At 43.0% G+C, this 14,352-nt stretch overlaps 1 protein-coding gene across 1 annotated transcript; it reads left to right on the top strand.

The window, feature by feature from the left end:
• The first annotated feature begins 249 nt into the window (after nt 1-249).
• Nucleotides 250-2,374, top strand: LOC112073660 (beta-1,3-galactosyl-O-glycosyl-glycoprotein beta-1,6-N-acetylglucosaminyltransferase 3-like). The gene has a single exon (XM_024140921.2). The coding sequence runs from the start codon at nt 381-383 to the stop codon at nt 1,695-1,697; it is 1,317 nt and encodes a 438-aa protein (XP_023996689.1). The 5' UTR covers nt 250-380; the 3' UTR covers nt 1,698-2,374.
• Nucleotides 2,375-14,352: the final 11,978 nt, after the last annotated feature.

The following is a 14,352-nucleotide window of genomic DNA, read 5'->3' as shown; positions in this document are numbered from 1 at the left end:
TAAAAGTCTCTGGTAATGCATGTCATATCAACAAGATGTCCAGCGCTCTCCTCACCCACAAAACATCAGTCGCATATCGACCAGGAAATGATCCATGCACAGCGTACTGCAGGTAGAGCCACTCCTGAGCCGCTCCCATGCCAACTAGAGTGTTTACCCCATGCACACAGACCATGCCCACTAAAGTCAATGATCCAGATTTCCTTTTATACTGAGGTGTGAGACTTGTCATTTTTTTGAGCTCTGAGGTATGAGCGAGACACATTACTCTGTTGAGCAGCAGTGGGCAACTCCTTAGATGTAGATACTAATACCACCACAATTACTGTCACTGCTACCGTACAGACAATACTACATAGTTAGATAATACAAGACTAGGCATGTCTCCACTTCGGTTGTCAAGCTCTCAGAGTGTCTTCAGGAACTTATCTCTGATCGTACTGAGTGGCGCTATCTGTTTGTTCCTATGGGCCGCTCTCAGACCCTGCTCTGACAGGAAGACTCTCCGCTCTCCAGACCTCCCTCTGCACTACGCTGCAGACTTGTCGGCCTGCTCAGCCATCATCCGAGGAGACACAGAGGGTCTGGAGAAGGAACAGCTCAGCACACTGCTGAAGACCAAGAAGAAGAGCCAGCTGCTGTCGGAGGCATTCTACCACACCGTGACACGGGACTGCCAGAGATTTGTCACAGACAGAGAGTTCATCACCATGCCTCTCAGCCTGGAGGAGGAAGAGTTCCCCATTGCATTCTCCATGGTCATCCACGAGAAGATTGAGATGTTTGAGAGGCTCCTGCGTGCTCTGTACACTCCTCAGAACGTCTACTGCGTCCACATCGACCAGAAATCATCMRAGGACTTCARGAGTGCAGTGAGGGCTATCGTGTCCTGCCTACCCAATGTGTTTGTGGCCAGTAAGATAGAGAGTGTGRTCTATGCCTCCTGGTCCAGAGTGCAGGCTGACCTGAACTGTATGGAGGACCTGCTAAAGTCACCTGTCCAGTGGAGGTACCTTCTCAACACCTGTGGAACCGACTTCCCCATTAAGACCAACGCTGAGATGGTTCAGGCCCTCAAACTGCTGAACGGRAARAACAGCATGGAGTCAGAGGTCACCAACGRCTACAAGAAGGGCAGATGGCAGTTCCACCACAACGTCACGGACACAGTGGTCAGGACAGCGGTTAAGAAGACCCCTCCACCAATCAACACCCCCATGTTCTCTGGCAACGCCTACTTCGTGGTATCCAGGGCCTTCGTCCGTCACGTGATGAAGAGTCAGGAGGTCCGGGTCCTGCTGGAGTGGGAGAAGGACACCTATAGTCCTGACGAACACCTGTGGGCCACTCTGCAGCGGATGCCCGCTGTCCCAGGCTCCAACCCCCCCAACAGTAAGTACCAGCAGTCGGATATGAACTCCATGGCCAGGGTAGTGAGGTGGAGCTACCATGCTGGGGATGTGAGGAGCGGAGCCCCTTACCCACACTGCTCCGGGACCTACAGGAGAGCTGTTTGTGTCTATGGAGCTGGAGACCTGCAGTGGCTCCTAAACCAACACCACCTTATCGCTAACAAGTTTGACCCCGAGGTGGATGATGTGGCGATCAGGTGTCTGGAGTCATACCTGCGCTTCAAAGCAACACACCGTGTATCATTAAAGACAGTGGAATCTGGGAGTATCGTACCAAAACTATAAATGTTAAAAGGTTGTAAATATGGTAATACACATTTATCTAAAATATATATATTTCTGATTCGTACAGAATATTTCTGTTAGTACTGTATATTTCTGATTGCCATGCTTATTTAAATATGTTTTAGATTATATTGACATTTTTGTTATTTAGCAGACTATTATCCAGAGCATCTTAATATTAGTGATTGTTGTATATTTCTGATGGTACTGAAATGAAGGTTGGAAATTCAGTCATGTATGTTTATTTATGTTTCTTTAACTGTTGGGGTTGCACTGTGGATTGCTGAATGCCCTGTACTGTATTTCCTAGATATATGTCCTCCTGTACTCGTTATTTATTGCACAGCATCGCCATCTAGTGGAATGACTTGTCTACCTGGACACAGCAGTACGGTTTCCTCATTATAACAGTTATATATGTGTATTCAACCATGCTGGGGGAAAGGTTGTATATCATGATAAGTTACTGATTACAGAATCAGCTAATCTTCTCTCAGTGTTTGTTGTTGTTGTTGGAACCATCATCAATCATTTTTGCACTGCGTACTGTATGTTGACTGTATACCTAAGACATGATTGTATCTCAATTGAGTCCAACATGAAACCCAGTCTTGTCATGTAACTCAGTGTTACTGTAGTATATAATGTATTAAGAATAAATATGCCAACTGTATGTATTGCCAACCACTGTCGTAACTATATGGCATACACTTGGGCAACAGTGGGCTCTTCTGTCCAATCCTTCCTAATAAATACAGACAGTTAGACTGGCGTCACATTCAGTTCAGTTCTGTCCAATCCTTCCTAATAAAATACATCAGCACATAGACTGCCCTACATTCAGTCTCAGTTTCTGTCCAATCCCTATCTATAAGAAAAATATTGTTTCTTTAACATCGAAAAAAAAACAGTTAGACTGGCGTCACATTCAGTTCAGTCTTCCGTACATCCTTCAATAAATACGACAGTTAACCTGGCGTACCATTCAGTCAGTCTGTCATCCTTCCTAATAAATACAGACAGTTAGACTGGCGTCACATTCAGTTCCAACCTCTATTCTTTTAGATTGTTCTGTTTTCACATGAAATGTACAGCACCAGAATATGCTCTTCCAGGCAACAAAGGCAGACAGACAGCGGCACAGCAGGCAGACAGACAGGCAGACAGACAGCGCAGACAGACAGGTGGACAGACAGGCAGACAGACAAGCAGACAGACAGCAGACAGCATGGCGAGAGAACAATTCAGGGAGAGGGATCATGGGAGGGCATTTGGGACTAACTTTTTCATGCCAGGAATTAGCAAAGCATCAGCTAAATTGTAAAAGCATTTCCAGGTGCTGTAGACCTGCACGTAACAAGCATTTCCCAGGTGCTTGAATCCTGCTTATTTAAATGTGTGCGAGTCATGTGATCCTGAAATTAGCGCTCAATCAAAGAACCACACAAAATATTATGATCTCTGTCTCTTTCTCACCTGAACTAAATATTTTAAATGGCAAATGAAGACAATATGCATCAATGCCTTACAGGAGCCTGCCATACATCGAAGATACAACATATAACTATGACAACGTCAACATCTCTATACGTTTTGGCTTGATCATAACTGATTCATCAAAATCAACAGAGCCATGGTGAGAGATTAGCCAGAGGTTAGATGATGTGTGTAGCTAGTGGCCAATCCTCAAAGGGTGTTCATTTGAGATACCCCTACATGGGTAGAACAAAACACACCCGATTTGTTCATATTGCTACATTTTGTATTTAACAGATCTCTTTTCCGAGGACTTACAGTTAGTCACTTACTTCACATAGCTAGGTGGCGACCACATACTCAGATTCATCTTCAACTGCTAGGTGGGACAACCACATATCAGATTCATCTTACACATATAGGTGGGACGACCACACATTCAGATTCATCTTCACATAGCTATGTGTGGACAGACCACACATCAGATTCATCTTCATCATTAGCTAGGTGAGCCGACATACCACACATAACAGCATTGCCATCTTCACATTAGCTAGGTTGGACGACCCATAATCAGTTTCAATCTTTCAATATATGGTGACACCACACAATAGATTCATTTTTCACATAGCTAGATGGACACCACATTATCAAATTTCATTTCTTTCACATCTAGTGGCATGACACACATCAGATTCATCCTTCACATAGCTAGGTCGGACAACACCACCATCAGATCTTCACTCACATTAGCTAGGTGGACTACCAACAACATCCAGATTCCCACTCTTCACATAGCTCGGTCGGACAACCAACATCATCATCCTTCATATAGCTGGTGCGCGACCACACATCAGATACTCATCTTCACATAGCTAAGGTGGCACGACACACACATCAGATTCATCTTCACATAGCTAGGTGGGACAACCACATATCAGATTAATAGAAAGTACATTTCCTCAATAAAGTAGCTCTCAGCAAGGTCACCTTAACCCTATAAGCAAGTTAAGGGGGAAAAAAGTGTTAGCAAAGAATACTTTTGTGAGCAAACAGATGTTTTCGGAAGATGGGCAGGGACTCTTCTAGCTTCAGGGGGAAGCTGGTTCCATCATTGGAGTGACATGACAGAAGAGTTGGGGCTGGGCTGAGTGGGAGCTGCCCTCCTGTAGGAGTGGTAGGGTCAAGAGACCAGTGGTGGCAGAATGGAGTGCTCGGGTCGGGTTGTATGGTTTGAGCATAGACTGAAGGTAGGGAGGAGCAGTTCCTCTTGCTGCTCCGTAGGCAAGTACCATGGTCTTGTTGTGGATGTGAGCTTTGACTGGAAGCCAGTGGAGTGTGTGGAGAGCGTGGTGACATGGAAGACCTAGGGAAGATTAAACACCAGGCTGCAGCGTTCTGGATAAGTTGGGGGAGGTTTGATGGCACAAGCAGGGCGCCCAGCCAAACCGAGATTTGCTGTAGTCCAGACGGGAGATGACAAGTGCCTGGATTAGGACCTGTGCTGCTTCCTATATGAGGTTGAACCATGCAGATGTTGTAGAACAGGAACCTGCAGGAGCGAGTCACTGCTTTGATGTTTGCAGAGAACAACAGGGTGTTGTCAAGGGTCACGCCAAGTTTCTTTGCACTCAGGAAGGGGGACACAGTGGATATGTCATGGAGAGGTCTTGAAGCAGGTAGGCCTTCCCCGGGAGGAAGCAGCTCCGTCTTGTCGAGGTTTAGCTTGAGGTGTTGGGCTGACATCCAAGCTGAGATATCAGCCAGGCACGAGGTGGTGCGTGTTGCCACCTGGGTGTCAGAAGGGGGGGGAGAAAAGTTGTTCAGTGTCATCCACATAGCAATGCTAGGAGAGACCATGTGAGGTTATGATGTAGCCGAGTGACTTGGTATAAAGAGAGAAGAGGAGAGGTCCATCCTCATAGCAGTGATAGGAGAGACCATGTGAGGTTATGATGTAGCCGAGTGACATGGTGTAAAGAGAGAAGAGGAGAGGTCCATCATAGCAGTGATAGGAGAGACCATGTGAGGATATGATGTAGCCGAGTGACTTGGTGTAAAGAGAGAAGAGGAGAGGGCCTAGAACTGAGCCCTGGGGGACACCATTAGTGAGAGTATGTGGTGCAGACACAGATCCTCTACAAGTCACGTGGTAGGAGTAGCCTACCAGGTAGGATGCAATCCAATAGTGAGACGCCCAGCCCTGAGAGGGTGGAGAGGAGGATTTGATGGTTCATGGTGTTAAAGGCAGCGGACAGAACTAGGATGAGAACAGAGGAGAGAGATTTAGCTTTGGCAGCCTCTGTGACATAGAGAAGAGTCTCGTGTTGAGTGACCCATCTTGAAGCCTGACTGGTTAGGGTCAAGAAGATTGTTATGAGAGAGATAGTGAGAGTTGGTCAGAGACAGCACGTTCAAGTGTTTTGGAAAGAAAAGAAAGAAAGGATAGAGGTCTATAGTTTTTGACGTCAGAGGAGTCAAGTGTTGATTTCTTGAGAAGGGGAGGGACTCTGGCTATTTTGAAGTCAGAGGGAATGCAGCCAGTGGTCAGGGATGAGTTGGTGAGGGAAGTGAGGAGTGGGAGAAGGTCTACAGAGATGGGGATGGGGTCGAGCGGGCAGGTTGTCGGCTGGTCAGAGCTCACTAGTCACAGGATTTCATCTGGAAAGAGAGGGGAGAAAGAGGTCAAGGCGTAGAKTAGTTCTGTGTGAGTGGAACAGGTGAATAAAATAGGCTGTATGAAGTGAATGAGGAGCGGATGTCGTCAACCTTATTTTCAAAGTGGTTGACAAAGAGGGAGGAGGAAGGGGGAGTGGGGTTAACTTCATATGGCTGGGTGGCAGTATTGAGTAGCTTGGATGAAAAGGTGCCCAGAGTAAACTGCCTGCTACTCATGCTCAAAGGCTAAGATATGCATATTATTAGTCGATTTGGATAGAAAACACTTTGAAGTTTCTAAAACTGTTTGAATGATGTCTGTGAGTATAACATAACTCATATGGCAGGCAAAAACCTGAGAAAAAATCCAACCAGGAAGTGGGAAATCTGAGGTTTGTAGGTTTGCCTATCCAATATACAGTGAGMTATTGGTCATATTGCACTTCCTAAGGCTTCCACTAGATGTCTACAGTCTTTAGAACATTGTTTGATGTTTCTACTGTGAGGAATGAGGGAGGGAAAGCTCTTTGAGTCAGGTGTCTGGCATGAGCTGAACATGCGCGCTCACGTGAGAGCGACCTGCTTTCCATTGCATTTCAGAAGACAAAGGAATTCTCCGGTTGAAACATTATTGAAGATTTATGTTAAAAACATCCTAAAGATTGATTCTATACATTGTTTGACATGTTTCTACAAACTGTAATGTAGGTTTGTGGGACTTTGTGTCTACTGCACGCATGAATTGGGATTACTGGACTGAACGCGCGAACAAAAGGAATGTATTGGACATAAAGATGGACTATATCGAACAAACAAACATTTATTATGGAACTGGGATTCCGTGGAGTGCATTCTGATGAAGATCATCAAGGTAAGTAAATATTTATAATGCTATTTCTGACTCTTGTTGACTCCAAAACATGGCAAATATCTTTATGGCTTATTTGGGCTCTGACGCTGTACTTAGATTATAGCATGGTGTGCTTTTTCCGTAAAGTTTTTTTGAAATCTGACAAGTGGTTGCATTAACCCCGTTCCGCTAGCGGAACCCCTCGCCAACAGCCAATAAATTGCAGGGCGCCAGATACAAAACAACAGAAATCATAAATCAAATTTCTCAAACATACAAGTATTAGGCACCATTTTAAAGATAAAATTCTCGTTATTCCAGCCACAGTGTCTGATTTAAAAATGCTTTACAGCGAAAGCCCACAAATGATTATGTTAGGTCACCACCAAGTCACAGATAGTTTTTCCACCAAAGAGAGGAGTCATAAAAAGCACAAATAGAGATAAAATTAATCACTAACCTTTGATGTCTTCATCAGATGACACTTATAGGACTTCATGTTACACAATACATGTATGTTTGTTCGGTAAAGTTCTATTTATATCCAAAATCTTATTTTACATTGGGCGTGTTAGATTCAGTAGTTCCAAAACATGCATTGATATTGCAAAGAGCCACATGAATTCACAGAAATACTCATAATAAATGTTGATGAAAATACAGCTATTATACATTAAACTTTAGATACACTTCTCCTTAATTTCTTGCAACTATAGGGGGTGCTGTTCGCATTAGCATTTTTTTGGTCTCCAAATTAAACTGCCTCGTGCTCAATTCTTGATCGTACAATATGCATATTATTGTTATTATTGGATAGAAAACACTTTCTAGTTTCTATAGCCGTGTTGAATTTTGTCTCTGAGTGGTACAGAACTACTTCTACAGCACTTTTCCTGACAGGGAGTCAGATTCAGAAATTTTTACCCCTGATCTGGGATCGGTTTTAAGGTGCCAGTAGATGCTATGGAGAAACCGACACTGCCTACGTCTTCCTCTGGGTGTAAGTACATCATGACGTTTTGAATGGAGTCGATTGCGCAATCAGAGCCACTATAAACAACAAAACGTGGAAGTACAGTCTTTTCCTTCGCGCGTTTTACGCAAGATGAACATCGGACTTCCTCTTTCCAAATGGTTGTTTTAGAAAGTGATATTTCTCCGGTCATGTTTTTAGTCGTTATAGTTGTTAAAAACATCATAATGTAGTTAATTGAACCGTTTTATGCAATTTATATCCGTTTAGTGCGATTTTGAGGAATTTCTTTGTCGTGCTACTCTGAAACTTTGGGCACGTTTCGGGGTCCCGTTTCGATCGTTAGTGGATATTTCGAAGGACAGAGGATCATCTATCGACCAAAAGAAGATTAGACCAAGAAAGGATACATTGCCCAAGAATCTGATGGAAAATCACCATCATAGTAAGGAATATTTAATATGATAACGTTGTTCTGTCGAAATATTTTAAACGCAATATTACGCCATTTTGTTTGTTATAGCTTCTCTGGCGAACGCCTGTATTAAGAAAGTAAGGATAATTTAGAAATGTAAATCAGCGATTGCATTAAGAAACTAATTTGTCTTTCGATTCCTGTCAACCCTGTATTTTTTAGTCAAGTATATGATTAGCTTTCAATTAAACTAGATCACTCTGAAAGATGACGTCCGACATTTTGAGGCTTGAATTTCCTAGTATTTTCATTGTGTAACCACGGTTTTGTATGGCTAAATATGCAAATTTTCGAAACAAACTGTATATGTTAGTTGTAAAATGATGTTACAGGAGTGTCATCGAAGAATTCTGAGAAGGTTAGTGAAAAAATTAATATATTTTGGCGATGATTACGTTATAGTCTCTTTGGCTTGAATCGATGCTCTGGTAACGTTTTCACATGTGGTATGCTAACTTATCGATTTATTGTGTTTTCGCTGTAAAACGCTTAGAAAATCTGAAATATTGTCTGGAATCACAAGATCTGGGTCTTTCCATTGCTATGCTTTGTCTATTCTTATGAAATGTTTTATTAAGAGTAAATTGGTCATACACGTTGCTCTCTATAGTAATTCTAGTCGTGTTGTGATGGTCGGTGCAATTGTAAACTGTGATTTCTACCTGAAATATGCACTTTTTTCTAACAAAAACCTATCCTATACCATAAATATGTTATCAGACTGTCATCTGATGAGGTTTTTATAGGTTATTGCTATCAATATCTTAGTTTAGCCGAATTGGTGATAGCTACTGGTGGAGAGAAAAAATGGTGGACAAAGAAATTGTGTATTTTGCTAACGTGTTTAGCTAATAGATTTACATATTTTGTCTTCCCTGTAAAACATTTTAAAAATCTGAAATGGTGGCTTTATTCACAAGATCTGTATCTTTCATCTGGTGTCTTGGACTTGTGATTTAATGATATTTAGATGCTACTATCTACTTGTGAAGCTATGCTAGCTATGCTAATCAGTGTGTGGGGGGGGTGGGGGGTGATCCCGGACCCGGGGTAGAGGCTCGTGAAAGGTTAATGCAACCGCTGTGTCAGATTTAAAAAAAACTTTACGGAAAAAGCATCATCTGAGAATGGCGCTCAGAGCCCAAACCAACCAGAGAAATATACGCCATGTTGGGTAGTCAACATTATTCATATTATTCATATATAAATATTCACTTACCTTTGATGATCTTCATCAAAATGCACTCCCAGGAATCGCAGTTCCACAAAAAATTCTAATTTTGTTCGATAATGTCCATCATTTATGTCCATTTATGTCCAATAGCTTCTTTTGTTAGGGCGTTTGGTAAACAATCCAAAAGCGCGATCAGGTCCAGTCGGACGAAACGTTCAAAAAGTTATRTTACAGGTCGAAGAAACTTGTCAAACTAAGTATAGAATCAATCTTTAGGATGTTTTTATCATATAAGTTCAATAATGTTCCAACCGGAGAATTCCATTGTCTGTAGAATTGCCCTGGAACGAGAGCAACCTCTCAAGTGAAAGGCTGTAGGCAGACTCCTTAGTAAAACATCTCCCATCCGGCCCCCTTCACATGAGCAGCCTGAAACTATGTTCTAAAGACAGTTGACATCTAGTGGAAGCCTTAAGAAGTGAGAAATAACCCATATTCCACTGTGTATTCGATAGGGGTGAGTTCAGATATCCCCAGGTTTTTGCCTGCCATATGAGTTCTGTTATACTCACATACATCATTCAAACAGTTTTAGAAACTTCAGAGTGTTTTCTATCCAATACAAATAATACTATGCATATATTAGCATCTGGGACTGAGTAGGAGGCAGTTCACTCTGGGCACGCTATTCATCCAAGCTACTCAATACTGCCCCCAGCCATTAGAAGTTAAACAGGTCAACATTCACAAGGCTACAGGGCCAGACGGATTACCAGGATGTGTACTCCGAGCATGCGCTGACCATCTGGCAATTGTCTTCACTGACATTTTCAAACTCTCCCTGTCTGAGTCTGTATACCAACATGTTTCAAGCAGACCACGTGTGCAGACCCTGTGCCCAAGAACACTAAGGTAGCCTGCCTAAATGACTACCGACCCGAAGCACTCACGTCTGTAGCCATGAAATAATGGTGTTGATGTGAGCCATTACCAACCTTTCAAAGCACTTCATGGCTACAGACGTGARTGCTWCGGGTMKGTAGTCATTTAGGCAGGTTGCCTTAGTGTTCTTGGGCACAGGGACCGTGGTGGTCTGCTTGAAACATGTTGGTATTACAGACTCAATCAGGGACATGTTGAAAATGTCAGTGAAGACAGAGGGAATAACTACACTGTTTGTATTTGGCCATATTCCCAGTTACCTTGCCGGTAGCGGGACACCAGCCGACAACATCCGGTGAAATTGGAGGGCGCGCAATTCAAGTAAAGTATTGTAATATTAAACATTCATGAACATACAATTGTCTTATATCACTTAAAAGCATAAATTCTTGTTAATCTAACTGCGTTTTCTGATTTCAATTAGGCTTTACAGCGAAAGTATACCATGCGATTGTCTGAGGACGGTGCCCACATCAACATATTTTTCAACCAGCACAGGCTTCATAAAATCACAAATAGCGAATAAATAAATCACTTACTTTTGAAGATCTTCCTCTGTTTGCAATCCCAAGGGTCCCAGCTACAACATGCATGGTTGTTTTGTTAGATAAAATCCTTCTTTATATCCCAAAAAGTCAGTTTAGTTGRCACCATTGATTTCAGTTATCCACTCGTTCAACATGCAGGCAAAGGAGTCCAAAAAGCTACCACTAAACTTTGTCCAAACAAGTCAAACAACGTTTCTATTTAATCCTCAGGTACTCTAAAATGTAAATAAACTATAMTGTTTTAAAGTAGTATGTTCAATAGGAAAGCAAAATTAGTAAGCGTCCCCTGATTCCACAGAGCCCTATCACTCTAACCCTACCCCTCCCCTTATTCCACAGAGCCCTATCCCTCCAGCCCTACCTCTCTCTCCCACCTCTCCTCTGATTCCTATCCCTCTTCCCCCTACCTCTCGCCTGATTCCACAGAGCCATACCCCTCTACCCCCTACTTCTCTCCCCACCTCTACCCTGATTCCACAGAGCCCTATCCCTCTCTCCCCAACCGTCTCTACTGATCACCAGAGCCCCATCCTCTATTCCTACTCTCACCCCCGCCTCTCCCCTGATTCATCAGAGCCCCTACCCTCTACCACTCCCTTCTACTGATTCCACAGAGCCCCATCCCTCTATTCCGCTACCTCTCACCCCACCTCTCCCCTGATTCATCAGAGCCCTACCCCTCTACCACTACCTTCCCTGATTCCCAGGCCCTATCCCTCTACCCCTGATCACCTCCTGTCCACTGTTTACTCACTGATTCCTCAGAGCCCCTACCAACCCTCCGCTTACCCGCCCCCACCGACCTGCGCTACCCTTGATGGAGATATTTGAATGGGTATTTTAGACTGCAGGCTTACATTAATCCTGTGTCTAGTTTGATTAATGAATCCTGTGTCTATTTTGATTAATTGTGTGACTGGTTAGATTAATTGATCTGTAACTGACAGTAATGGTCTGATATTTCTCTTCCTGAACCAGGACCCGTGACTCGCTGTTGACAGTGGCGCTGGGGAAAGTCAAGTCATGATTCCAAGCGACCCATACTCTAGCTCTGGTAACGCCGTCTGTGGATTCCTGGTTTCCTGTATTACTGTCTCTGTGGACTTTTCCTGTATAACTCTGTCCGTGGACTCGTCCTGTATAATCCTGGCCTATGGGTGGACTCATGTTCCTGTATACTCTGTCTCTGTGGACTCCTGTTTCCTGATAGACCCTGGCCTATGTGGACTCATGTTTCCTGTATAACTCCTGTCCTGGGACTCCTGTTTCCTGTATAACTCCTGTCCTCTGTGACTCCTGTTCCTGGTATAACTCCTGGCCTATGTGGCCTCATTTTTCCTGTATTACTCCTGTCCTCTGTGGACTCCTGTTTCCTGTATAACTCCTGTCTCTGTGGACTCCTGTTTCCTGTATAACTCCTGGCCTCTGTGGACTCCTGTTTCACTGTAATAACTCCTGTCCTCTGTGGCCTCATGTTTCCTGTAATAATCCTGTCCTCGTGTGGACCTCTCTGTTCTGTATAATCTGGCTATGTGGCTCACATGTTTCTGTATATATCTCTGTCCTCTGTGGACTCCTGTTTCCTGTATAACTCCTGTATCTCTGTGGACTCATGTTTCCTGTATAACTCCTGTCCTCTGTGGGACTCATGTTTCCTGTATAACTCCTGTCCTCTGTGGACTCCTTTTTCCGTGTATTACTCCTTCCTCGTGGACTCAGTGTTTCCTGTATAACTCCTGGCTCTCTCTGTGGACTCCTGTTTTCCTGTATAATGCTCCTGTATCCGTCCTGTGACTCTGCTTGCTCAGTATAATCCTGCGTTCTGTGGACTCCTGTTTCTGTAGTACTCCTGTCTCTGTGGTGACGTCCTGTGTTCCCTGTATATAATCCTGTCCTCTGTGGACTCCATAATGTCGTTCCTGTAATAACTCCTGTCCTCTGTGACTCCTGTTTCCTGTATACTCCTGTCCTCTGTGGACTAATGTTTCCTGTATAATCCTGCCCTCTGGGACTCCTTTTTCCTGTATAACTCCTGTCCTCTGTGGACTAATGTTTCCTGTATAACTCCCTGCCCTCTATGGACTCCTGTCTTCTGTAATAACTCCTGGCCTCTGTGACTCCTGTTCCTGTATACTCTTGTCCTCTGTGACTCATTTTTCCTGTATAGGAACTCCTTCCTCTTGTGGACTCATGTTTCCTGTATAACTCCTGCCCTTGGACTCTGTTTCCTGTATTACTCCTGTCCTCCTTTCTGTAGTTAACTCCTGGCCTCCTGTTCTATATAACTCCTGGCTCCTGTGGACGTGTACTCCTCTTTTCAATTAAGTTGTATTGACACCAGTTTCTAAGCAACTTGCTTGCAGTTCCTACGGCTTCCAACTGGATGTCAACAGTCGTGAGAAATAGGTTGAGGTTATTCGTTTGTGTAATGAAGAAATACGGCCATCTTTGAAGTTGGGCACTCCTGGTGTCGCTTAGGACATGCGTTTCAATCAAACAGAAGGATGCTACATATCGTTTTAATCCTGTATTGAACACATATCATCCCGTCTTCAATTTTATCGATTATTAACGTTAAAAAATACCTAAAGTTGTATTACATAAGTAGTTTGACATTTTCGTGCAAAGTTTAAAGGTAACCTTTGATATATTTTGTCGTTATGTTTGAGCAAGTTGGAACCTGTGTTTTTCTGGATCAAACGCGCCAAATAAATGGACATTTTGGAATATATCAACGGAATTAATTGAACAAAAGGACCATTTGTGATGTTTATGGACATTTGGAGTGCACAACACAGAAGCTCGTCAAAGGTAAGGCATGAATTATATTTTTATTCTGCGTTTTGTGTCGCTCCTGCAGGGTTGAAGTGTTTCTCTCTTTTTGTTTACAATGGTGCTATGCTCAGAAAATAGCATCGTATGGTTTCGCTGAAAAGCCTATTTGAATTCTGACATGTTGGCTGGATTCACAACCAGTGTAGCTTTAATTGATATCTTTCATGTGTGATTAATGAAAGTTTGATTTTATAGTCATTTTCATAGTCATTCTATTTAAATGTGGCGCTATGCATTTTCTCAGGCTTTTGCGTAGGATACAGTAGTGTCTTGCCTAAACTCATATTTATATCCAAAAATATGAGTTTAGGCAAGACACTATTGTATCACTTTACCGAACCTAAAATACATGTAATTGGTAACATGAAGTCCTATGAGTGTCATCTGATGAAGATTATCAAAGGTTAGTGATTAATTTTATCTCTATTTATGCTTTTTGTTAATGCTCTCTTTAGCTGGAAACATGGCTGTCTTTTTCTGTGACTTGGCTCATACCTTACATAATCGTTTGGTGTGCTTTCGTCGTAAAACCTTTTTGAAATCGGACACTTTGGCTGGATTTACAACAGGTGTAGCTTTCCAATGGTGTAAAATACTTGTATGTTTGAGGAATTTAAATTATGGGATTTCTGTTGTTTTGAATATGGCGCCCTGCAGTATCACTGGCTGTTGATGAGGTGGGACCCTAACGTCCCACATTCCCTAGAGAGGTTAATGAGCCTTT

This window comes from Salvelinus sp. IW2-2015, unplaced genomic scaffold (genome assembly GCF_002910315.2).
Source record: "Salvelinus sp. IW2-2015 unplaced genomic scaffold, ASM291031v2 Un_scaffold2333, whole genome shotgun sequence".
NCBI lineage: Eukaryota > Metazoa > Chordata > Actinopteri > Salmoniformes > Salmonidae > Salvelinus > Salvelinus sp. IW2-2015.
This window is presented reverse-complemented; position numbering and strand designations above follow the sequence as displayed.